Consider the following 26598-nt stretch of genomic DNA (forward strand, 5'->3'; position numbering starts at 1 on the left):
TTGTTCTGCAGCAGATGACTTCTGACCAGGGACAGGTCACTTGTCATTTTATTTCACTTTGCCCTGCAAAGTGCAAATAATTCCAAGCTAATATGCTACTCCCTAACCCAGTTCTGGCCAAATGAACTTTGTTTGCTTATGCATTTTTAATATTAGGATAAATAGTTTTCAACTCAGATGATTTTGACAGACCAGACTAGAGGGTGACTCAGTGCTTTGTTAAACAAGAACTGATGCATGTCTGTGTCAAACAGTCCTCTGAGTGGCACAGAGAAGCGGCCTCTGTGCTGGCTCATCAGATGTCTTTAGCCAGAGAAGAAAATTCAGCAGCTTCTGGCCACTCTCATTTTGTGATATGATGGTTAAGTTCTTTCTCCAGATACAAGATTGTTCCTGATCTGTGTCACCCTGCACAGTGATTTGTATAATGCACAGCCCTTTTGCAGTGTTCCTCCATAGAGGGCATCCTTTTGTGGAGCGGCAGCAATAAATACAGAAGGACTTGAAACTATACCTGGGTTAGCTCTTTGCCTCCAACTGCCTCACTACGATTGCAGTGCTGCTAAGTCTCCTTGCCAAGTGCTGCCCAAAAATGTAGATGAGGAAATTTTCCCAACCGTAGCACGGGAGAGAGAACATTGAGCACATTAATATCTTATGATACAAGTAGACATTCAAATGAAATAGCTCTAATCAGCCATGTAAGTGGCTTTCAGTTTTACCATTTCCTGGAAAATGAAGTTACAGCAATAATAGGACGTCTTAGTGCAGGATGTCCTTAAAGTAGCCAGGAGGTATTCCTTCGCTTATTTGCAATGGGTTATTTATGGACAGATTCTAGCCTTGGGTGCATACTGCTGCACGGCTTGAAATATCCATCATGGCAGTTCTGCAAGCCTAGGCAAGTATGTTTCTTCTCAAGAGTGGTACTGGTAGCAGGGCACACCATGTGTGCCAGACTAGACTGCTCCCTGTACAAATTGTTGTCCAGTACCTTAATATTTCCATATTGAGATTTGCCAGAGTAAACCTTAATTTTTCCTTGTTTTCTGTCTGGACTGTGACACACTACTTTAGCTCACTATATATAATACATATAATATATAATATAATATAATATAATATAACATAATCTATTTTAGCCAAAATATATTCTGGTAATAAGAAGACATACAGATAGCATTTGAGACACTCCAGTGTCCCCTCTTTATAATACGCCCTTTGTACTTTGACAATTCAGATTATCATTTAGATGAGGGGAGTGAAAGATGAAATATATTAGCAGTGTTGCAGAAAAATACTGAGTAAGAAAGCTGATGTATTTTCCGACAGTGTGGCAAAACCCGCCTTCCTGGCGATAAGACGTAGCCCAAAGAAAAGACCAGCATCACAGTCCTCCGGAGTTAAGAGATTCTGATTGGTGTCTTCACAGGGAGAAAGAGCAACGGAGAATTTATTCTTTAAACACAGTTCTTAACAAGAATAAAAACAGTGGCACAATCCTAAGATTCTTGAAGCCAGTGGCCATGTTTCCATTGTTTTGATGAATGTTGGCACAGGTTCAGATGTCTGCAGGGTAGCAATGATGTATTTTAGTAATCTCTGGGGCAAATGGCCTCAGCATTTCTTTCTCCTCTTCCCTTTTTTGTGGAGTTTAATAACATGCAAATCTTCCCCGCAGGATGAAGAGACTCAAGCTGTCATGCAAGCTTGCATGCTAAGCAAACCTCTCCCACAGGGAACACTGACTGCTGCACACTCAAACATCTTCCCACCAAAAAGTCACCTTTGCAGAAGGAGATAGTCTCAGATTAACCTACATCCCGAGCCTGTCAGCGCCAATGGAAACTTGGCGTGTGACTTCAATAAAAGCAAGATTTGGCTTCGTTTGCCATTTTAAGCTATGTAGTAGCTAGGTAAACAAATTGGATTAAATGCCTGGTGATGTTCTGGAAATGGGTCAAATGCTTGATCAGCTTCTATGGTTCTGGACGAGGACATAAAAGCCTGTGCCAGGTGGCTTTCATGAAGAAGTGGTGAGGGCTGCCCCAAGTAGTTTAAGTACAAAGGAGGCAATGCTTTTCTCCCCAGTGTTTTTACTGAATAAATGACATGCTTGAATTTAAATGGCCAAGGGTCCACCTTAATGGACAAGTAAAATGAAAGAGTGTGGTCAGGAATAATCTTAGATAAGAACTGAACAGCAAAGAGGGGACACAGAAGACGTTGCAGCTAAACTCTAGATTTGAGACCCTGGAGATATGGGAGCTATTTGTGACTCTAACAGACCAGTCTGGCTGGCATTTTGAAGGGACTCAAGGCAGAAAGGTTTCTGATTCCCCTTGTTTTGTGCAGTAAAGACCTTCTTTGAAGACCTACAGCCTTTGTGACTCTTCCCCACCAAAGAAAAAAGTTGGGGGAGGTGATAACTTCTCACCTAACAGACTTAAATGAAGATTGACTCCTTAGAGGTCTTTGGATAGAAGCACTGTTGTTAATACAACTGAATTAGGAAAGTAAGGCTTGAAATTATGGCTGCAGTTATTGTTAGGAATTTTTAGAACTGTGTAAACATGTCTCCTTCATTACACTAATCTACATCCATTATGGTGTAGCACTTGGCATTTGTTTTCTTTTTTGCTGGAGATAACTCACTTAATGAGTAGGTGCTCCATATCATGCAGAGACCTTTTAGCAAAGTAAGCAGTTCATACGCGTAAAGATACTCACAGTGGGTGCTGGCACAAGACAGTTTGATGAGTAATAAACTTTGGTTATAAATGTCAAAAGGTACAAGTAGTAAATTGAATTCTTCTCTGTAAGAGGACTAGAGAATAACCTCAGTCAAGCACAGGCTGACACACTTAATGATAAAACCAAGGGAAAGAAAAGGATAATGTCTGGGTGGGAAATAGGAGAGTCACAGGTAGAGTAAGTTATGTAGAAAGATGCCCTCTCTAGGCAAACAAGTTTAATATTTTGCCTCTATCAGCCAGTAAATTATTTTTTTGGATTGTTATTCCCAGGTTACCTCCTCTTTGGAAAGTAACCTACACCATTCTTGCCCACTAACTTCTCCAGCAAAGGGAAGAATGCACAGAAGTGTGCAATTAATAGCTTAATTTATTTTCTGTTCTGTGCCACTTGAGAATCTTACTTTGCTGCAGAATATGGAAAAGGGAAAAAAAGTCCTGCTGCCTGTTGTCCATGTGACACTCCTGAGATCTTAATGGCTGCTTCATTCACCATGTGCTGCCTCTGACATATGCCTCTGTGTGGGAGACAGGGACAACATATTGATCCCCCATATTAGGCTTCCTCCATCTGGTCACCTTTTCTGTTCTTTTAAGTACTCCTTCCCTTTGTAAGGGACTTCCCTACATAGCCACAAGGTATCTTCAACCCTACAGATATTTTTCCTTTATTTTAAAAACAAGAGAGAAAATCAGTTAACAGTATAAACCTGTGCAGTTCACACTTTCTTACGTTACTCTGTTTCCTCTGGCTCACCTGCCTCATGAATGGGTATCAGTGTGTAATGTCACAGCCAAATGTATTGCATTAGTGATGGGACAGAAGAGAGGAATACTGCTGGATAATTGCAGCTTCCAAGTAAGACAGTGTACAACACAGGCTGAGAAGGTTTCACGCAGTTTAGGCCCAAGGCTGTAAGCTTGTTATTCTAAAATAAACTGGCCTGATATTACTGCCTTCTGCAGCTCAACATGCCAAGTGCGGTCGCTAGTAATTAATGGGGAATGAGGCATTTGGTGATTTCAGTGTTTCTATATTTGTCTCAGGTTTTCAGATGAGAGAAGGACTGGGGGAAACACAGACATTGATTTTTCCAGCTGTTAATGTGGTTGTTAACAAAAGCAAACACAGGAGCTGAAAATCTCTGCTTGCAGTGTGTAGATATTTGCCAAACACTGTATGCTCTGTGACAGAGCTCTTTTTGAAGGTGAATTTGTGACATTTAGATACTGCCCCTTTGTCACTTAGACCAGAGAAAATCAGAAGTAGCTCCACTGACACTAATGTGCAACAGACACTGGCTCATGCCAAGCCTGCAAATCCAGTGTTTGACTTCAGAGTTTTGGGTTGGTCCGGGGTGGGCTCCTATCCTGCAGTATAGTTTGCCAAGCAATGTTCACCTTTTCATCTTCATTGCAGTGTAGTGTATCTGTGCTGAGAGTCAGCATTAGTGTAATTGCACTTATTTAAGTGTCACATGCTGAATAGGTGCTGTGCAGAACTCTAAAGGCAGAGCTTTGTTACGTATTCCAGAGCTAGCTTTCAAGGTTTTCTGTATACAGATAAGCTACAAACCTGTGTTTCTTCCTCCATTGTCCATGCAATCTCTGGGTACATAAACTCTCAGCCTTACAATGTGCTCTCATGTCTCTTTTCCAGGCTGTGAAGAGTTACTAAAAGATGTCCTGTCTCCTGAAAACTCTGGGCCTCGACACTATGAGCCACAGTATGTTGATTACTATTACCAGGTAAGAGAAGCACTAACTCTGTCTCATGTTAGTGGGCTGAGGAAGCCTCTGGAGTGATGTGTAGTCAGGTCATTGTAAATGCTGTTGTTTCACTTGGCCTATTGACTCCTTCTTCCTAGATTCATGACTGCTAAGCAAGCCTTCCACATTGGTTTAAGCTGTGTTTAACACAGGGTAGCTGTTAGCTGGAATGAGAGTATTTAGGATTTGGATAGCATCCCTCTTACAAGCCTCAGTATTCACTTGGCTGTGAAGGGAGACATCACATACAAGCTGGCTGGCACCACACAAGTGGAAAACTCTGATTTGTATCTAATTATATCAGTCAAACTTTGTAGGTGAACAAGTCCTCAGAGACCTTCTACAGATAATAAACAGGGACTCAACAGCTGCTGGGAAGCAGAAACAATACACCTTTGGTAACCTTGATAGTATTTTGGCTGGTGAGTATAGCATATTTTCAAACCATTAAAGGTCTTCGTCTGTATCCTTAATTTGACAGTGTCTGCGCAGTCTAACAAGGACAATGTTAAGTTTCCTTTGAGCATCTGTTTGTCTCTCCATCATTTTACTTTGGTTTTAATCACCTCCACCCATTTAAATTCTTAATCTTAAGTATACAGTTAGCATTGTACATTCAGATAAGGATTGCATGTCAGTGATGTTGTGAGACTGCAACTGATCCTGAAATGGGTGTGGAAAGCATTTTACGTCCCCAGGTGGTAAAGTGTAAGAACAATACTCATGTATTGAGGAAAGACATGTGGTAAGCGTGCTGGTGTTACAACACTTCATGGTGTTATACAAAATTATTTCCACTGTTCGTACAGAAAGTATAGAGACATTTCCTTCACCTCAGTGCAGAAGATGCCTGTCACGAGATGGAGGAGCCCTCCATGACTGCAAAGAGGAGGGCAGAATTTGATCATAAACTGTCTTAATACGGAAGAGTTGTCTGGCTTGGCTCTTTTTGCTTGATGAAAGTCACAGGCTGGTTTTACTACCTGGGCTGTGGCAGGCTGACACCACCATCACTCTGCTTGTTTCTAAAACCCTGTTTTTTTGTAACTGATGACACAGATCCCACCATGCTGTTGCTTGGTTACCTTAATAGAAATTACAAACCAAATTCCCTGTTTTGCAATAGATGATAGAGGCTATAGAATGGAAAGCAGGCTCTTTGCAAACACTAGATGTTCCACTATTGCTATGCAGACATTGCAGGCTGGTTCTGATATTCTTTGAAGGAAGGCAGCATGGTCGTCGGGTCTTCATTCCTCAGAGATTTCACATCTGCTGTCATCCAAAGATGTGCTGTGGAGGTACATGACGGCAAACTGCGAGATGGTTGCAAACTGCACCACTCCTGCCACATATTCGTCAGGACAGCCTGAGTGCAGGAGTTGCAGTTGCTAGTCCTGATAGTGGCCAATGAGTTTCCCATTTGAGTTCTAGATTTGTGCCTCTGAGAGAAGAAGGGGGCAGAGGGGCAGAGGATGACCTTTCCTGTTCAGAAGGAGTTGATCTGGCAGTGCTGTGGTGGAAGCCTTGCTGATCACTCCTAGGTAGGACTTCTGATGTCCACCAGCCACCTGTATGGTCCCTGCAGTGGGCTGCACCATCGCAGTGGAGTCCAGTGCTGTGTTTGCCCACTTTAATTGGGCCATTGGGATTTTTGTGCAGCCTCTGAGCAGAACCAGGTTCTTCCCCACCTTCCCACTGGGCAGATGGGCTGTCGAGGTAGGGAGAGGACAGGAAACAATGCAGATTGTTGTAGGCTCCATGCTTATGCCACAGGTCCTCTGCACAGCTGCCCTCCAGAGGGGATCGTTTCATCTACATTCTTCAGGTCTTTCAGGTGCAGTTTAGAAACTGTTCGCTAGATGTCAGTTAAAGACTGGAAGATGGTTGCGACCAGGTTCTGTACTTGCTTTAAGGATCCTCTGCTGTGGCAGGAAGTTGGACTTTATATCTGATGAAACAGAGGAGTACTGAGGACCAGGTGGATTTGAGGTTATTGGCGTTGATGAGATTTGTTCCCCATTCCCAAGGAAGCATGTACTGAAACCATATGAGCTCTCCTTGCATCTCCCAGATGTTATTGAGTGTGAATTCCTGGTGATGTAGTCAAGTTTATATGCAGCTCCCAATGGCATAAATTCTGTCTAATCTGATTTTCATCACAGTATACCCTTTGCATGTCTCTCTCTCTCTAATTCTCAGGTGTTGTCAAATTCTCAGGCAGCAGAAGGATACATCTGCTGTGATGGCACAAATAGATATTTTAAAAGGAAATGCATCTCTCTTATTCCACCGAAGGGGTTGTACTTAAACAAAGGCAGGTACTGAGCTGGTTCACTGTTATGCTGTCTCTGTATTCACAATGTGATTTAAGAGGAGGAGGAGATTTATCCTTGTCCCATGTTATTTCCTCTGTCCCCAGCTTTCACTTTTGCTTCCTCTCCCAGGTGCCCACTCCCTGTATTGTAGCTTTCTAAAGCCCAAAGGGAGAAACCTGAGGAGGTGAAGGTAATGCCAAGAAGTGGTTTGAAGTGGCAGAAGCCACAGTAAGGTCCTGAACTGATCCAGCTGTTTATGGATGTTGATTCAAATGGGATAGGAGAAACTGCCAAGCCTTTAGCCTTCAGTTGCAACCAACTGGATGCAATTAATTTAAATTGATACATAAAATCCTCTGATACCGGGAGCTTGGGGCATTTCATTTGTCATTTTCTAAATGGTCTGCTTTCACTTTTTTTTTTTTCTTCCTTTAGTGTAAACAGAAACAAAAGCTGACAAGCTTTTAATGTATCAAAACTTTGTCAAAAAAGGAGAAAAAAAATCCTACTGAATATGCAATTTAAAATGCAAAGACCATTGCATGGAAGGTTTCTAATGGTCTATAATGAGAGGCTGTGTCAGTGATATTTCAGGTGAACGGAGAGCTCTTCCTTTAAGTGCAAGTCTGTTAAGATATGATATGCAGAAAGCCAAGAGCAGCACTTTGTTACTACAGGACTCTCAGATCAGGGGGAAATCTCCCACTGACTTCTGTCAGCATTGAATCGTGCTGCAAAGAGTATGTTAGCACATACAGGGAAAGCTGGTCCAAAGAAACTTAGGAGGATGGGTATTGTAGTTAGGAGTTAGCAGTTGTAGAGCCTCTCAGCTCCAGGACCTACAAATAAACATCTCTGTGTATGAATTCAGAGTCTCTTGATTTGGTTAAGGTTTGTATTGTACTCCATTTGAGGCACTGCTTCAGTCAAGTGCTGTTTATTAGTATAATTTCAGTCTCTTACAGCCTTTAGAGAGATAATAGAACACTGAATTTGCTAGAAGCCAATTTATAGATCCTGAATTCCTTTCACAGTATTTGCTGCTATTATGGCCTCAACTCTTCTTTTGGCTCCAGTTTCAAGGAAGACAAAAATCTCCCTAGTCCAGCGTGCAGGATTTCCTTTGTGGCAAGCATCTGGTCGCGCTTCAGAGCGCTTGGATAGCCTTATGGAGACGGTAACCAACAGAAAGTCCACAGCTGAATTATGTGTGTGAAAACCCAGACCCAGATTCAGCCAGCTCAAACAAAGCAAAGTGCCTGTGTCTGGTATTTCTGAATGGCTGGCTCTGGGCCTTCCCGGGCACCTAGCCAGCTAGGAGCACTAGCCACAGGACTCAGAGGGAATTAGGCTGGCTGCATCTGCAGCTCCCTGGCCAAGATTTGTGTTGCATGCCCTGAGCAGCAGTGACCTGGTCTAGGTGCTCTTCTGTCTTAGCACCTAAGTTTAGGGAAAAGGGAATCAGAAACAGGAGCTGGATTTTTCAGCTCTTCACCTGGCGTATTTTGACTGTTCAGATTTGAAGGGAGCCTATATCTAGATCACCCGAATAGATGACAGAAGAGGAGGTTGAATGACAGATCTTAGAGCCTCTCACCACCAGGTAGCAGGCTACCTATTTGGGTAGCTACTTGTGAAGGGACGGACTATGTATTTTTACATGTGAGTAATTGCCTTCGCATCTGAAATCAATGCCCAAATGCTGTACATGCAAACCCAGTGGAAGAGCGTGTTGTAAGAGACAATAATGGCAGGGTCTTTGTTTTAATCAAGGATGTTTGTTTCTTATTAATTGTTGCTATATCGAGTTGCTGTTTTCCATTTTTTTTACCTCTCTCACCTGTAAATAAGAGAGTGAATCTGCCTCTTAACAAGGTACGGGACGATTGCTGCATGTCAAAGAATGAGCTGCCTTTGCAGTCCTCTGGGTGTTCGCCTGCCTGCCAAGTGATTAATTACACTGTATGAACCGCAGAAAAATTGTTGAAACATGACAAATAAATTGTGTTTGCCTCTGGGATGGAGCTGGGACTACTAGCTGATCTGCTGCTTTGAAAATATTTTCAGTAGCAATTAGGAGTCCCCCACTGGCTTCTGAAAAAAGTTTTTTCCCCACTAGCTGCTTGAGGATATCTGCTCACACCTCTGTCAGAACAGAGGAGGCCTTTCATCACTGAAAAAAGAACTGTGATCCAAATGGATTTTTCATTAGGCTGTGGAAGAACATAGTAGTCTGAGACACAGCTGGACTGAGGAAAGGTGAAGGGCCATTTGCATAGGTCTCCTTTCGCAGCCTGGAATTGCAGTTATTATCTCCAATTGTGCTGTCTCTTGCTAGTTATTGAAAAGCAAAGCCCAGGAAAGCATTGAATATTTTATTGAACTCAAACTAGCATTTCTTTTCTTCTTGTTGTTCCAAGCCTAAATAAAGCTCTCCTTTTTTTCCCCCGAGGACATCCCTTTCACCAGGCATGCCAGCAGTTGCAGCAATGCTAGTTTGCTAGTGAACAAATCCCTCTGGGTCACTTCAGTAGAGAGGAGCAAGCAAAGACATCAAATCTTATCTGAACCCAAGAAACATCTGCCCTATCACTTCTAGTTTCCCAGAAGCCTGTTCTGCCCAGTTTGGGGTGGTGTCTACCACAAAGAAAATGACAGTCAAGGAATAGTAACCTGACCCCACAAGTTAGTGCAGATCTTTACTGAATATAGCACCACACATCCTTCAGAGCTTGACTGTTGATGTATTTCTATCTTTGGTGCAGAGCTGAGCCCCTAACAAAATGTCTTCCCCCCTAGTTTGCTCTGGGTCTGTGCACCGTCGCTGTACTGAGCTCACCTTTCTGGAAGCTGAAGCAAAGTTTGAGTGGAGGTTGTCAGATCCAGTGGAGAAACTTTGGAGAGTCTGTAACCAGGATTTTTTGTATTTTTTATCTCATATATGCTGTGTTTTGACACAGTGGCTCCAACTTGACCATCAAGTCACCAGTGCTCTCAGGCAAAATGATTGATCTCATTTGTCAGGAGAGTTTTCTTGATACTATTTTTCCTAACGTTAAACCCAGGTGTTGCCTAACTGTTAATGCAAAATGCATCTTTCCTCCTGCCTTCTGTGGTAGCATTGGCAGAGACACTCCTATCTCAGCAGAGGCAAAGCAGCTAAGATGTTATTAAGTTGGAAATACCTTTCCAACCAATACCAAAGAGAAAAAACAGCCTATGCAGTAAGGAGGAGCATTATCAAACACAGCAAATGGAAGCTTTTTTTTTTCTGTTTCTTATCAGCCTCCAGTTTTCACCACCCACACTCTCTGTCATTCTTGGCTCCCATTGTGTTTTCAGCCTTGCAGATACATGGTGTCTGCCTTGTGTGTGGAGACTTCCCTCCCTGTGCTTGAGACTCTTGGGGTGTTTATGCTGCACAGTGCATGTTTGCAAATTGTTTCCCTTACCAAGCTGCTGGTGGGCTCTTCTGTCCTGCTGTCACTGTGGGACCCATGCTGTGATTATAAGCAGCTCATCCTAACGTCTTTCTTCGGGAAGCTGGGAGGGAGGCTGCCTCTTCATTCCTGCAGTAGTCAAAATCTGAGACATGCATGATCCCCAGTACTTCAACTGGAGAATGTTCTGACTTGAGCCTCTCTGTTGGGTATACCAAGGGAAGCAAAAGGTACCCTGGTCTCCCTGGTCTAATCTAGAAGTCTGGTTTATATTTGGTGCTCCTAAATCTGCCAGATTCTCCTTCCCCTTGTCTTCTGCTGCATCCCCTGGGAAATGAGTATGCTCAACATCACCAGGGATCACCTTTTGGGAGGCCCAGCCTAGGAACTGATCCCAGCCCCTGCTGAAATCAGTAGAAAGACTTCTCAGACCCTGGCAGGAGTTTGGTCAACACCCTGGGTTGTTCCTGAGGTGGTTGTTGCCTGAATCCCTTGCTGGAGAGGTAGGGAAAAAAAGCTTGATAAAGTTTGATAAAGCAAAGTCGTGCAGTCACAGAGAGAAAAAAGTTCATGTTCCTAGGTAGGTCTAGGCAGGATTATACACACGCAACGCACTGCCTGCACCAGTGAGAAGTTTATTGGAACCTCTAAGGGCAACACTCCCAACAATTCATTTTTTCCTATTTTTTTCCAAGTATGAGAAAGCAACATTAACTACAACTGCTGAGAAACCCCCAGTGAACAATTACCAAGAGCAATGAAGAGCACAGCGTGCCCCCATTTGGGACTAATATACATGGAAATTGCCTGCTTTCACCTGGCCATATTCTGAATTATATTTTTTGTTTGTTGCATACATGCAAAAATAAGTGTCCTTGGTACAAAACACCTGCATAAAAATAATCTACCTCTCTGGCTGCCCAAGCTGATTACAAAATGCTGCCTTGAAGAACTGCTGTACAGAGAATGAGCAGTTTTGCACTCAGGGCAAGGTAGGCATCTTCCAACAAAATAAATGCTGAGTCCTCCAAAAACAGCCATAAAAGAGATTGAAGATTATATTCTTTTTCAAAACCAGTTTGAATTTTTGGTTTGATGGAATATCACACACTAACATTTTTCAAGGGGAAATTACTTTTTCCCTGACTTGTTTTTGCTCAGTTGTTGTATGTAACATACCTAAAATAACACAAAAGTAAAACACTCTGCCCCAGACAAAAAAGATTTCTTTCCTTTCTCAAAATGTGGTTTGGATTTTCTTTTGAGAAAAAGCCAAGGTTTTGACCTTCTCAGCCTGAGCTGGGCCAAGAAAATATTTTGAAATCTAAGAGGTCCCAGGCTGGGAGAAATGTTTTCCCACCCAGTTCTTGCCACAACACCCTGGTAAATGGGCTTTGCTCCCTCTAAATGCAATCTCCCTGTCTGAGGCCAGCAGGAGACCAACTGCCCAGGGCTGGGGGGCTGACCTGATAGAGATGTTGCTTGAGTTTCCGTAGCCCTCAGAATGGAGTATCTTGGTGCAGTAGTGTTTATTCAGATCGTGCCATCTTTTAGGGGCTGGGAAGTTGGGCTGAATTTGTGTATGTCAGTAGTTTTGCACAAATTCTGCCAGTTAGCTGGTTTAAACTTTAAGCACCTGCTCTTGCAGGTGAACTACTGGCCTCCAGTAATAGAAGCTTAGATCAATGAGGGACCAAACATTATTCATTTCCCACAAGCACCTGTCTGAGTCAAATTTTACCATTTCTTAGGGCTATATTTGGCTGGGTGGTTTGAAACAGGTGGAAGCATGACTGCCCAGTTTAGCCATCTGTGCTGTGACACAGAGATGAAGTTCCAACCGTAGTGTCCAGGTGTCTATAGGAAAGTCACTTTGTGCACTTATATTTTTGTTATCTGAGACTCTTTTTTTGAGAATTTATTTCTGTTCTGTGGCCCAGGTAGGGTTTTATATAGCATTCAAAAGCTTTACCATTTGAAAGCCTGTTTAATAGACATTTTCTGTCTCATCCATACTTTTTCCTTCTGAGGCATTATCTTCAAGCTTTTAATCTGCTGATTTTGTGACTGAGCACAGTTTTGGGGGTGGTTTTTCTGGAATTGTCAGTTGCCATGGCAAAATATTTCCCCCATCCTTCTATCTCCATGGATAAACCAATTTAGGCTGTGGCTCAGTCTTTAGGTAGAGGCTTTGAAATGACTGAAAGCTAAAAGTTGGTCTTTCTCTATTGAGGAATTCACATCGCTATTGATTTAATTCTTCAGGTAAGTATGGCTTTGTGGTTGAGTCCTTTTTGCCTTTTGTTTGCTGTACTGAAAATCTGTCCACTTTAATTTGTCATGTATCCTGAATATAGCAGTATTAACAACCCAGGCAAAAGCAATATTGTGGCAGCACTCACTGTGTACTGTACTCCTGTGAAAGAAATAGAACTGCTCAGTCACAGGGTGGTGAATGAGTCTTGACTCTGATATTTGGCCTTTGGGGAATACCAAAATATCTGTAATAAAAGTAGCCATGTAAGAGGCAGTACATGTAGTGTTCGGTGGGTTTCTTGACAACCGTGTGACAGATGAGGATGTCTTTGCACTCCAGTTCATAAACTTGAAACTTTTTCTTTCTTTGTTTGTTTTCAGTTTTTTATTTCTTATTCTGCTTCTCATCTTTTCTCCTTGCTACTTGGGGAAATTTGTGCTGTGTTTGTGGAAGATTTTGGGACATAAAGTGTTCTTCTTGGAATGTTTTCAGTGGGAAGGCTGTGAAATTGAAATATAGGATTTGGGGGGGGGGAGGGGAGTAAAAAGCATTGGTTTAACTAGGTTTATCCTTTTATTTTTTTTTAATCAGAAGAAAGTTCTGTGTAGACCTATAAAAGCTGGTTGATAGTGCCAAGATTCCAGGTTATTATGAAACTGTAGAGAGAAAGTCAACCACAAAGAGATGTCCTGGCTAAACAAAACCAGCAAAATCCCTCATTGCACAAGCAAACGAAAAGGATTTGACTGCTTCTTTTCTGCCTTCTAGCCACTCTGACCAAACTGAGAACAGTGTATTTTTTTGGAGGTATCTTCTGTCATTTTTCAAAACACCTGCACATACTGCTAGGAATTTTCCCATTTACATAAAAAAATTCCTCCATAGGTGAAATCTTACAGGAATAATTTCTGTCACACAGCTGCCGCTATACTGCCCACAGTATTTTAGGCTTCAAATAATGTGATTTCAGCAGCCTCAACAATTGCCACCAAAATGACCCACGCAGTTCATGAAATTGCCCAGTACTTTTCCTAGTTATGAAAGCTATAGGTCACCATTCTCACTTCCTCATTCTTGCATTTCACAACCAGCCCTTGCAATGTCCACAATCCCCGCAAAACCATGTGGAATTTGGCCTACCCATTCGAGTCTCTCCCCCCGCCAGGCTTTCCCAGCAGCGCTGAGACCTGCCTGCCACTGTGGGAGACGACCGCAGCGAGGTGCCGTGCAGGGGGGGACTGTGGCACTGTCCTCTGTTGGAGTATACAGAACTGTTTAAAATTAAACCATCATACTCAGCTGGGCTCACAGAGCTAAAAATTAGATCTTGATTATCTTGTCTATTTTTAGAAGCTGGAGAAGAATCAAAATGTGATTTATTTTATTTTACATGCTGCAGTGGAGAATGTATTTGTCTGGGTGGAGGCAGGCTTTTCCAGTACTGTCACACATCTGGGCTGCAATAAGCAATTTGTAACTGAACAGGAAGAAGTAGGCCAGGCTACAAGAGAGTATCTAGGAATTACTCCTGGGGGATTTGTGCTACACTGCCTCCAGCAGCTGAAATAACACCATGAAATTGCGATTAAAATTTAAAAAGAGATATGGGCTATTTGACCTTCTTTTAATCAGGGACACAGAGGTCCTGTCTAGAATAAGGATGCAGAGAAACGCGGCTTCTGTTGAGCAACTGCACGCCAAGAAGAGGCTGCTGAAGTTCATCCTAAGCTCAGTGGAACAGAGGGATCATTCCTTTCCATTCGACATGGTCCTGGCAGAGCCTGGACCAGTTCCGGAGCTGTGTGTATGCTGGTGGGGCAGTGCCAGCAGATACGGGGACTGCCGCCTGCCGGGCAGTGTTTAGAAGTAGAGTGAAACAGCCCTCGCTCCAAGAGCTATGGTCTAAACAGATGAGAAATAGGAAAGAAACGATCAACAGTTACATTTTCTAAGTTTACAGAAATCCAGGCAAGATTAATTAGGCCCCTGAGAGGCCTTGTTAATTAGGAGTTTTGCTATTTGGCTCACCTTTTTACCCAGACTGTTATTGTAATTACGCAGTTGACTGTAATATCAGCTGGGGAGTAGGCCATGATTTAGAGTAGCCTGTTTAGGTGGATGTGTACACTGAATCCTATGTTTGTTTTGGTACTTCGCATTAGGATAAGCTCCTAGCAAGGTTAAGTTGGAATAATAATGTAGCCATGGTAATGTTGATACAGTGTTGACACAAATACTGATGAGCATTTGGGGCTGAGGGCATGAACCTGGCAGCCTAGTCTCAAACCACCATGACTAGGAAGTGTTTGGAAAGGGAATGCATAAAGTAGACATAGTAAGGTAAAAAAGGCATATCAAAAGGGTGATTCCTTGGAGCTTTTCCCAGCCTGTGTAAATAGGACTGTGATAACAAACAATTTGGCTTTGCAAGAGACTTTGATTTGTTCTTAGCTGTGGAGCCCGAAAGCCTGCAAGGAGACATCCTTAGTATAAATCCTGTTGATTTGTTGTCTGTCTACATAACTCGATGATCTTCAAGGTCCTTTCCAACCTAAACCATTCTAGGATTCTATAAGTCTCTGGTTACTCGGCATGTTGTTTGGGGCAAAGGCTCTCTCATTATGTGTTTGTACAGCACCATGTAGTGCCAAAGCAGGATAATGACTGGAGGAGAGAAAGTTTGTAGGCTCTGCACTCTTTAACAGATATATCCCAAATACATAAATATGGTGTAAATATATTGTAGAGCTTTGTCCAGCCATTTTTATAGAATAGTGCAATACTTAGGTAAACTTGCGTGCCCATAGTAAAAATTTATTTATAACATCTCATTTAAAATGGGGGGAATTTTTCAACTTATACATGCTGAATATGCTACTACCTTCTTCCAGCAGCGGAGAGGACGTGTTTGGCTTGTTTTGGTCACAGACAGCAACAGACAGAACCTCAGGTATTTTTATGTATTCTCCACAAGAAGTTTCCTGTATTGGTAACTGTTCTGCATTTATTACTGGCATGTGTATGTTGACAAAATTATTGCTGTTTGTTGCTCCAATGAGTTTTTCATTGCTGTGTCCTTGAAGGCTCATGTCATTGAGGAAGATTTGTTGGGGTAACTAGGGCACGTGTCTTTCATCAGGAGATGGACCATATGCTTACAATGCCCTAAGGCACACTCGTGGAAAAGTCGAGCGCATGGAAGATGGGAACCTGTCCAGAAACAGGAGGGGTGTTTAGGAACCACTAAGACCTGTTGATCGGATTCTTAGGTGGTGAAAATCAACCTAAGAACATGAAAGAAGTGAGCCTGTGTTCCTGCTGAGGTTTTTCTTCCCCACTGTGTAAGTTTTTAACACTGTTACAGTAGGAACTTTTTCATATATATGCCTCCTTTCAACTCTTACAGCTTCACCTTCACCAGGGTCCTTTCATCTTTTAAAGTTTCAGAACTTAAAATGGTTTGTCATATCTACGTCTATAAAAGGAGGTCTCTGCCACAAATCTCTGCATTTTAGACTAGTGTATTTCTTGGGAATTTTGCTCTACTGGCTTCTTGTTGCACTCCTCAGAATAGTTTGTAGACCAGTTTTGTGAGCTTTTTTTCTGTAGGAATTTCTGCTGGCTCAAAATTATTGCAGTGTTTTCAACTGAATTTTCTCTCAGTGCCTTGTACAAGAGAGCTCACATCATGAGTGATCCAAGACTGAATGAAGAACTGATGTCCTACTTTCCCTTTGTCCATTCACAGTGCAGAATAGCCCCTGAGAGAGTGTGTGCAAAACTGAGCCGTGCACACTGAGGAGATGGGTGTGCAGAGACAACTTATCTAAAATGTGTATGTAGAAGGACTGCAATCAAAAATGAAGGAAAAAGGGAGTAGTAGATGAATTTTCAAAAATCAGAAGAAAGTAAATTTAAGGTCACAAAAAGGAAGTTAAAGGTTGGGAAATTAAAGGAAAACCAGTTGGGAGAAGTCTGAAGTGTGATTAGGGTAGTTTGTCTTCTTCACCTGCTGTTTACGGAAAATTGGATATACTGCAAATGTTTGACTTTACCTAGTATCCCCCAGTTATCCCAAAGGACCTCATGCACTGTACAATCTCTAGGCCAAATCTGGAAATCCTAATAGAATTAGGAGTATTTACTGTGGTTAAATTTCCATCGGTACACTTGGAGGAGGAATTTGGTCTGATAAATGTGAAGCCTCTGGCTAAAGTGAAAAATAAGTGTTCCTTCTTTGTTTTTTTTTTTTTTTTTGTTGTTGTTTTTTTTTTTAATCCATGCATGATAACAAAATAGAAGCCGAGATGGTCAGAGGTAATTTGCATCCTTTTTGTGATCAGCTTATCAGCAACAGCCCAGAAATGTTAAATTCTGAGGATGCTGAGTCCACTGTTCTGGAGTCTCTAGGCCTTGTCCAAGTGACATCAATCCTGCCCATAAAATAATGCAGCCCTTTTCTGGGAGTGAGGGATGAGGCCTTTCCTCTCTGTGTGTCTCTGGAGTTATATACACATTTTCAAAGCTCGGGATCCATGCACTTTCTACCTGCATGCTGTGGCTTTGCTTTTGTTTGTTTATCTCCGGGAGCACAGGGGGTGTCTATTGAAGAAGAGGTGCTGAGGACCCTGTTGGTATTCTCCCTCCGTTTCCAGTAGCACATTTGCTACATACAGAAGTACTGCAAAAACCTGCGGGCTCTAGACTGGTAACCAATGTACCCTACATCAGCATGGGATTTGGGCTTTAAGAGTTTGTGAAAATCTTAGTTTAAACCAACAGTCTTTGCTTTGTTAAATTCTTGGCTTTTTAAAATGAGCTTGCACAGATGTTTCCAAGGAAATATTTGTAAGTTGCTATCAACCCTGTGGAAAAGTGAGGAGGGAGACCTAAATAATAAATGAAGTCAGTATTTCACTGCATCTCTGAGATCTGATTTTTGTGGAAATGAGTAATGCACAATATTTTGTGAGACTAATAGATAAATATTGCCTTTCATAAATATTTGTTTACCTCTGAACTCTACAGCGCAAGGACAACAACCATCCCTTTATGAATCACTCTTTGCAAGGTTTATCTAGCTGCAGGAGCTGCCACAGGTTTCTCGTCTGGGAAACTGTCAGTTAAGAGAGTAAATCACTGGTTTTCTATTTCTGCCTTATTTTGAAACTTCACTTAAAATCTTTCTGTTTGTCTCATTGCCAAGCCAATGGTGAGATATTACAGGAGAATTATAAAAGGGAGTTTTATGCAGTAAAATCAGAGTTTTCACCTGTTGCCTAGTATGATTCCTAGTATGAACCTTTGACAAAGACTTAGATTACTGCACCATGACAAAACTTTGCTGTCAGGAGACATCTTGTGAAATGTCGTGGTACTTGACTCAAAGGGGAAAGAGTTTGTACTCAGATACCACAGAAGATGCCCTGCCAAGAGTGACTGATATCCTGCTGGTCTACAATGAAAAGTTTCAGCAGTGAAATGTACTGAATAACACTAACCCACGTGCTTCATGAAGCAAAATCCTTGGGACGGGGAAAGCCCTGAAGCACTTTCTCTGCAGTTATTGAAGATTACTATTTTTTCCCCATGAACAAAATTGTCAGCTGTTTCCTGACTTAGAGCCGGGGCATTACTTGCTGTGCTGCTGAGTGACATGCTTTTCCTCTAGCTTGTATGTAGTCTCATTAGATCAAAAACCTTTACAGGAAGAGACAATCTCTTGATTGTATTTGTATAGTGCCTGTCATGTGGGGGTCTTCCTTTGCCTCTCCCCTGGGAGGATAGGACCACTTTACTTTAGAAGGAAGAGATGGGAAAGGGAAGAAGCCAGCACTATTAGGAGTATATCAATGTTTACTGTACAAAACGTTCATATTTAGTTTGACTTAGATACTTGCATTCTGTATAGACTCGCCTTTATGTGCAATGACTTCTTTCTTATGAGGGAACTGATACTCAAGAGCGGAAGGACTCTTCTGAATCTGCTCCCAAGAGTTCAAACTGTGTTAGGACATCCTCCCCTATGTGCTTTTGGCTCACCTCTGGTAGCGTGGCTCCCTGGGACTGGCTTGTGCAGTTCCACCTGGGGAGGCACAACATCCTTTCCCCAGCATCCACTTTCTAGTAGGCTGGGGCTGCCTTCGCACTCCTGCGCCTTCCACGAGAGTCAGTGGGTAACAAGAACCACATGGACCACACACATTTCTGTTTCCTGAGGTAATTCAGCATCTGTAACTAGTTCGTACATGACGTGGGGTCCCAAAGATTCCCACAAGCTGACAACTCCTCACTGTCTCACAGCACCTCTTTTCTCATGGCATCTAAACACTTCCATATTGAACAAGAAGGGAGGTGAGTGTCAAGGGCAGGGATCGGTGTTTAAGAGTAGTTCAGTATTTTAATTTGACCAGATTATGGAAATAGAATTTGAAAGGTAACTGGAGGTAGTTTACTCCCTGCTGAAATGGTTGAGAAAGCCACATCAAATTTAGCACAAGGAGGGCCTTTCTATGACCTGCTCTTTGCAGGACATGGTGCACTGCAGGGCCCTAGCTGGGCTCACTCTTCAGTCATGGGGTGTCTTGGTTTTGCATGGATGTTTCCAGCCTTCACTGCTAGCCTTGGTGCAGCTGCTGGGGGAGAATCTTCATCATTGCCTTCGTTTCCTTCCAATATTGTATATTCAGAAGTGTCTGTGCAGCACCAGAGCCATTGACAATACTGCTGATTACTTCACATCACTATTTAATTAGGATGAAAGACAGGGGATGAGCAGTTGGAGATTTTACACTTGGGAATGAAATTGATTTATGGAACAATCAGTCTGTTGGGTCCGGCAGGCTTTTCTTTAAAAAGCAAGAAAAGTATTCTTGTCACTTTTGGGTTGATCTAAACCAAGGAGCTTATGCAAAATTGTTCTTCTCAGCCTGTGATTGCAGAGACCTAACAATGGGGCAGAAATTGATCCTCTGTTAAATTCTGGGGGAGTGAAGTAGGGAGCCCAGGCCTTCTATGAGCCTGGAGCTCTCAATGCCTTAGTGGGACTCCATTGAAAGGCCTTGCCTGGGCTGTACCTTTTCGGTCACAGAGGACTGTTCTTGCTATAGCAAGGAATTTCTGTTCTTTTGCCAGTGTAGAACTGCCTGGGAATTAAAACTGGTATTTTAAAGGTAACTATGGGATGTGCATACATGCTGCGCTCCCCCATTACTTGTATGAATGTGAACATTGCCCAAAAGCAGTAGAAAAATCGATGTGATGGCATCTCAGAATAGTGCTAATTTTGTCACAGCTTTGCCCATGCTTGTGAGCTTTATTGGACAGCTGTATGTTTCTCCTAAAGTTGGGAGTTTTCCCTGCAGCATTCTAAAAAAATGTTATGTGAATTGAAGAAGGTATCTTGCCTCCTACAACAGATCTGCACCTGCTGTTCCCAGCTCCACGTCTAGGGCCTACCATCATCCAGTCTAGCGTCATCACACCCGGCTTTTGCCAGGCTGCCAACAGCCCATATGCAAGGGCTGGCCTCTGCTGTCTGAGACGAAATGTATTTCAGATCTTCCTCGCAGTTAAGCTGAACCAGAGGTTATGTTTTTCCTCGTATGTCTACATTTGTCAAGGAAAGTTCCCTATGGTTATATTTATACTCTTATCCATGGAGGGACTGTTATAGAAACAAAAGGCTGTTTTCTGTGACTCTCTGAGATTGCTGCATCACTTGTTGCTCCGGAGTTCCTGTGGGGAACTATAGGTTCGGCTCAGCTATAGCTGATTTGCCATTCCACCTGGATGCATTCCTGTCCAACCTGCTCTAGGTGAACCTGCTTTGGCAAGGGATTTGGATTAGATGATCTCCAAAGGTCCCTTCCAAGTCCTACCATTTTGTGGTTCTTTTCCAATTTCTGTAGCTAGAAAGGGACATATTTCTGTGACCAGGATGGAGATTGATACAAATACTTGGCTAGTGAACATTTGTTACGTAAGAAAAATGAATTCTAACTTCCCTGTTAATGAAATGTGTACTTGGAGGGACTCTGTAATGCTAAACACAGGACCAGGAGAGAAAACAGCTGAATTCATTTTTGTATTGCTACATCCTCCTGTGATTTTTGGGCAGGGCAGCTGAACCGTGACCTCCATCATACCATGTTGTCCTCCGTATCAGTGAAATAAGGATAAAACTATTAGTTCTGGCTATTTGGGTGGCAAGCTGGCTGGCAGAGCATATTCCCCTGACTGTATGTGCCAGCTGTGCTGAGCAGAATAGCCCCTTCCTCTTATCTGTTGACTGGCTCCAGGGAACTGTCTGTGTATTAACATGTTGTGCCCCACAGCCTGAGAACAGCAGCTACATCCCTCAGCCAACAACTCCAAAAGGGCTTGACAGTTAAATAATTGCCTCTGCTGCCTGGCTTTTAAGAAATGAAGTGAAACTTAAATGGTAGTTCTGCAAAGTTCGGTAGCCCTTCCACTCCACTGGCATCATTCACGGTGGGCGTTCAAGCTTCCAGCCTAATAGGGATTTGTGAGAAGGCATCAACTCAGAAAAAGTGTTAACAGCATCACAGGTCAGGCAAGGACATATTATTATGCACCTTTGAAAACACAGCCAGACTTCACATCTCAGCCCAGTGTGCAGCAATCATTAGTCACCCTGCATAATCTTCTTGACCTATTTTTTTTTTCTTTCACATTGGTCACATTTGAAAATATTGTCTAGACCCAGTTGGGCTCACACAAAGTTGTTAATTGGGAGCTGTTTAGCTGAGGGGTACCACGGAGGCAAAGTTCAACGCAGTGTGCTCAGTGCCCGGGCTGTAATGTTGAGTGTTCCCAGGGAGGTGATGGCCTGGAGGCCTTGTGTCACCAGTATGCACAGGGACTTGATTCCTGTTGCTTCCAAAGGGGTTGGGCACTTTGGTTTATCTGGAATTAAGGATTTGACAGGATCTGGCCTGGCAGAGGGGTTTGACTCTGAGAAGTACTAATAGCATTTACATACAGGAGAAAAACACTAGTTGGAACAATGGACCAGCCAGCGAGAGACTGCCTGCACGTCTCTGTCCCAGAGAGCTGGGTGAGCATGGCCTTTGTCAGTAGGGAATTTTTAAAGGGGTTGCCACCCTGGCTGCTGCAAAAGATGTGCAAAGCAGCATAGTTCACAGGCCCTGTGCACTGAGGCTGTCACTCACCATCATCTTACAGTAGGCTACTCTCAGTTATCCTGGAAGAAAAGTATAGGGTGGCCCTACACAGGTGGTGAGATGTGGAAACGATCTGCAAACTTGGTACAGAGGCTTGTTACTTCTGAGAGATTTATTCTGCATACCATATATCTGTTAAATTCCTGGAGGTGGCAACCACAGATATGTAGATGAAGTAATTAGCATAAAACTATCTACAGTACTTATTCCATTATTATACTATCAAAGTGCTTCATAGGCTCTAATGAATTCATCTTACAGCTTCTGTGGGAGCTAGGAAATTGTTATTCAACCCAAGTTTGAAGAAGATAAATTGAGCTGTTCAGTGATAAGGCCCAGGTAGGTGGCAGGGTCAGACAGGTTTCCAGAAGAGCCAGGAGACCACATACCACTGAGGTCATGGGAGATGTCCATCACCAAGTGCGAACCTATGCCTGTGTCTCAGCTGGTGCCCTGTCCGTTCGCCCAGCTTTTATATCTGGGTATATATAACATTCAGCAGTACTTTTGTGCATGTAGGTAGAATTGGATACTAAATTTCATAGGCTAATAATTTTCCAGAATGCTTTTCCTTTTTATTCTGTCTGCAGAGCCCACTCAAATAAAAGGCAGAGTGCAAAGCAGGGCTACCTTGCCTCGACTGGCTAAAAGATCAAAGCTCTGCTTGTGATGGTGTGGAAGGCATATGCCTTCCTTGCTTACCTACATTTGTTTATGAAGGTAGTAGCCTAGCAAGGTTAGTAGGTGTCAAATATACTTCTACTTTATAAAAGCAGACCAGGGCAGCATTATAAGTTTGGTGCACCCTTGTACAAACAGGCATGTTCTAACTAATTAGGTCAGGCTGTATTCTGCTAGAAGGAGCTAGTGTTGGAAATCTTGCCTCTCCCTGTCATATCAGCCTTCCTGCCTTTTCCTGATGTCTCAGGGGCCAGAGGTATACGTGCCATTACCCTCCAGTCCCTGCAGGAATCTATTCAAATTTGCAAGGCTTGATCTGGGGCTGATGGACATGAAGTGTGATGCCTACACTGCAATACACAGGTGGTCAGCAATTGTTTCTCTCCCACTGTAAGGGGAGACCACTGGTCAGGAGTGGTGCATTCAGTGTATTTGAGGGATGGTGCAGGTAGGATCTTACTCGGTTCTTGCTCTTTGTGAAGCTGTTTCCTTGTCTATTTTTGACCTGCTGTGACAGGACTGGGCTGTGTCAGTCTGCCCTGCATATTTCTAGCTTCATTAAATCCCTGGATACTGAGTGCTACTGTCTGTGCTCTTTTGCTGTTCATTTCTGTAGGGATTTAGGGCAGAAGTGCTTTATGCTGCTGTCATCATCTTGTAAGGAGCAAAGAAGAAATACAGTGTATTCCCTAGATGCCAGGATAATCGTATCTTGACAGCATACTAATTAATCATCTCGTAATCAGGTAATTATTTCCCATGTAGCTTTCTAATTACCATTTAGTAGCCCAGACTTAAGCCTGCAAATAGCTAATATTTTCAAGCAAGGGTTTCAAAAGGAGAGGAACACAGTGGGCCATGAATCCTAGTGTAACTCCTCTGTCTTCCTTGAATTACTCCAGGGATTAATTTGGTCTGCCGGTTCTTTTAGTCTACTGAACCACACAGCGGCCCTAATTATTGCCATATTGGCAACAAGAAGAGTACAACCAACTCCATTGCTCAGTGTAATGGACTTAACTGCTATACATCTGTTAATGTGCTCAGAAGTACATCCATATGTTGGCTCCCTATGAGCTCTTACTAACCTAGCAGATTATAAGCTAACAATCTTCAGCCATACTTTTGGGATCAATATACAAGATGCTCTTAAAAGGCAAGGTTATATATTACAGCATGTTAAATCTCTATGGTAGAGAGATTTACTTGTAAGCCAAGGCAGACCGCCAAGATAAAAATTAAAACTACAGTCAAAGCTTACTTAAGATTCATACCTTGAGTGTGTTTTCCCCTCTACCTCCAGCTGGTTTAATTATGCTTTAGTTAGGTTTCCCAAAGTTTGTGATGTGTCTCGAGTGTGTGTGCATGCATGTGAGTCCCACTTCCATCCATCAAAAAATTCAGACTCGTTCAAAAATTTTAACCACATTTGGAATACAGGCAAGAACCTCAACAATATTAGACTCTTATGTTTCATAAAAATAGGCTTTTGTATGGATATAGTTAAAGCAAGATGGGCCTTCACTCGTGTGACTTTACCAGTGTAAAAATGATTTAATACGTCAACACTGTTCCCATATGTGAAAGAAATCAATGTAGGCTGATACAAGGCACTTTCTCACTTGTGGAGCTGCCTCTTGGGCTGGTAACGTTATTTAGGTGTGTGTATTTTGGGTTGTTGTTAACTATGTCCCACAATAACTGTGTCAAAGTTATAAAACTAATCCTTAAGACACCAGAGTCCAGCTCAAATGGCATACGTACACCTACCGCAATGTTGGCCATGGACACACAGATGAGTTAATATATCCCATTTTTTTAAAGGTGTGTGACCCTAACAAAGAGGTAGCGTCATGTCTTGGTGTCAGATTTACCCAGACGAATTGCAGCATTTTTCTCATGCATTTTAGTCCTTAGTTGTACCCAGCTGCCTCTATATGTATTTGCTGAATGTTTACATCTTCAGCTTTGCATCTCTATTCACGTGTCCAGCCTATCAGACCTTTGCCCAGCCCAGCCTCAGGATGGCCTTGAAACACTCTGAGGAACTGGAGTGTGTTTGATTTTCCTTGGCTTGTTTTCTTTCCATTATCTATCTTTATTGTGATAAAGACTGCTGTCGTTGACCTCAGAAGTGCTCTGTCAGTCTTAGCTTGGTGGAGGACACAAAAGGAGGAATGATGTGCAGGCTCTGAGCTGGCCTCATGGAGCTTCTCCCTAGTGAAGCCAAGAGGAGGGAAATGGAGACCACATAAATAGCAGGGAGTCTCCAAGAACATGTGCTGAAAGAAAAGCAGCTCAAATAGTCTCTAAGGCTAAATGGGAATCACCTGAGAGTAACTAGCAAAAGTTTCTGCAAGAAAATCCTGAAAGGAGGAAGCAATGTTTTCAGAAGCAATTGTGCAAGCTGGAAGCAGATATTCCCATGAAAACCTGCCACCTCCAAAACGTGCTGTTGGGAAGACCACATATCCTTCCCCGGGTCTGCCTTCTGCAGTTATGGTGGGGCTCAACTCAATCTTATTCTTACAGGTGCAGTTTTCAGTTAAGTCTCTCTCAGGATGGGATTTTTTTAAAGATTTTGATCATGTTTCAAGAACTGCAGCTCCAGCAAGTGGAATCAGGCTTTGCGAGAACAGCCTGTCCATGTAATTTCTGTCATCCTCCGGGGTCAGGCAGTTCCTAGGAACATGGCAAAAAAAAATAGTTTTTCATTAAAAAATAGTTTTATTCCTTTGCACCCCTTCTCCCAGTGCAAATCCTTATCCATTCCTGTCTTCCCTCTGCCATTCATTCCTTTTTTTGCCAGCTATAATCTGCTGCTGTGGGTTACCAGAGCTATTTCCAATGCAACATGTTTAATCCGAAATTGAAAAGTCTTTGTGAGCTGAGGCCTCAGTGTCACATGGTGAATATCTTAGATGCAGAAAGGGATCAAGGTGGCTTCTCAGTTACCAGTAGTTAACACAATCTATTGTGGTTTGTTTAATTGCCATTTATACGCGTCTTTGTATCTCCTACTAGGAAGAAGTGCAATCTAGAAATAAGATAGCTGTAGTTTAGCTGTAGCACCAGGAGAAAATTCAGCTATAGTGCAGCTATAGTGTGTTCTGACGGGCATTGAGGAGGCAGATTGAAGCCTTTCTGCTATACAATGCTGGGCTACAAAAGCGGCATTACGGCAAGCAGCCCTTGCTAGGCGGGAGTAGCTGATCGCAGATGCATCCCGTAGCAGTGCGGGGCAGCGTTGGCTTTCCAGAGCAGCACACATCATGCACAGCTGCCCTGAGAAGTAGCAGGAGGAGATGCAGTCCCACAGCCACGCTGCTGTGCCAGAAGCAGGGACTGACTTGTCACATGGCTGCAGGAGGAAGCCTGGGCCTTCGGACACTGCTGCCACCAGCCCCTCGCCTCTGCAGTCCAGCTTGGTGTGATTTTTCTCTGGGTATCTTTCAGCTTCTCTTTCTTGTGATGGCATTTCTAGCTGAGACACTGGACAGAGGTGCCAAGTCCAGTGGTAAAGCTGTTTTCCATCGAAGTTGAAATGTCTGATTTTGACAACATTTTGGCTCAGGAGAAAGGAAATTATGTCTAAATTTCAAAGCAACTCATTTTGATATCTTTCAGAGTGGAGAGTGTCAATTTCATTTTCACTGGATTTTTAACAAATTCGTTTCATTGCATAAACATTTAACAAACTGATGGAGCCCACTTTTTAAAAAAAATCTTTTAGTGAGAGTTTTCACATTTTCTTTTAATTCTTTTCAAGAGTATCTGAATTCCTCTTTCATAGTTCCTACTTCTAGCCTGAGGCTGGTGAAATACAAGGCAGCTATCCAGTAAAGCAATCTAGAAATATAACAGGAACTATATTTCATCAGAAATTGTTCTTTTCCATTCAGAAGAAGAATGGCTAATGCATGGTGCTTTTCTACTAGCTGTTAACAATGCACTTAGTTTTTCCTGATGTGTTTAGAAGAATGCAACAAGACATCTTCTAACAAAGAAATGTATCACTTGGCGTTTTTACAGCAAACTGAGGCTTTTCTGGGTTACACATGTCAAAGCTAAGTAGTGGGTGTAACTCCATTACCCACCAGAGAGGAAACAGAAGGAAATAGTCTGATAAAATCGTAGTGTTTTATTAGGCAAATTTTCCCATGTAAGTAAGGC

General features: G+C 42.6%; 1 protein-coding gene across 1 annotated transcript in view; it reads left to right on the forward strand.

Moving 5' to 3' along the window:
* Positions 1 to 26598, forward strand: part of RAB11FIP4 (RAB11 family interacting protein 4) — a gene marked incomplete at its 5' end in the record, with an annotated part of 128189 nt that overhangs the window by 51164 nt on the left and 50427 nt on the right. The window contains one exon of the mRNA XM_082492406.1: positions 4414 to 4502. Within this exon, the coding sequence (XP_082348532.1) occupies positions 4414 to 4502 (89 nt within the window). The remainder of the gene's footprint in view (positions 1 to 4413; positions 4503 to 26598) is intronic.

The sequence above is a fragment of the Vanellus vanellus genome, assembly GCF_965231255.1.
Source record: "Vanellus vanellus genome assembly, chromosome: 17".
Classification (NCBI taxonomy): Eukaryota; Metazoa; Chordata; class Aves; order Charadriiformes; family Charadriidae; genus Vanellus; species Vanellus vanellus.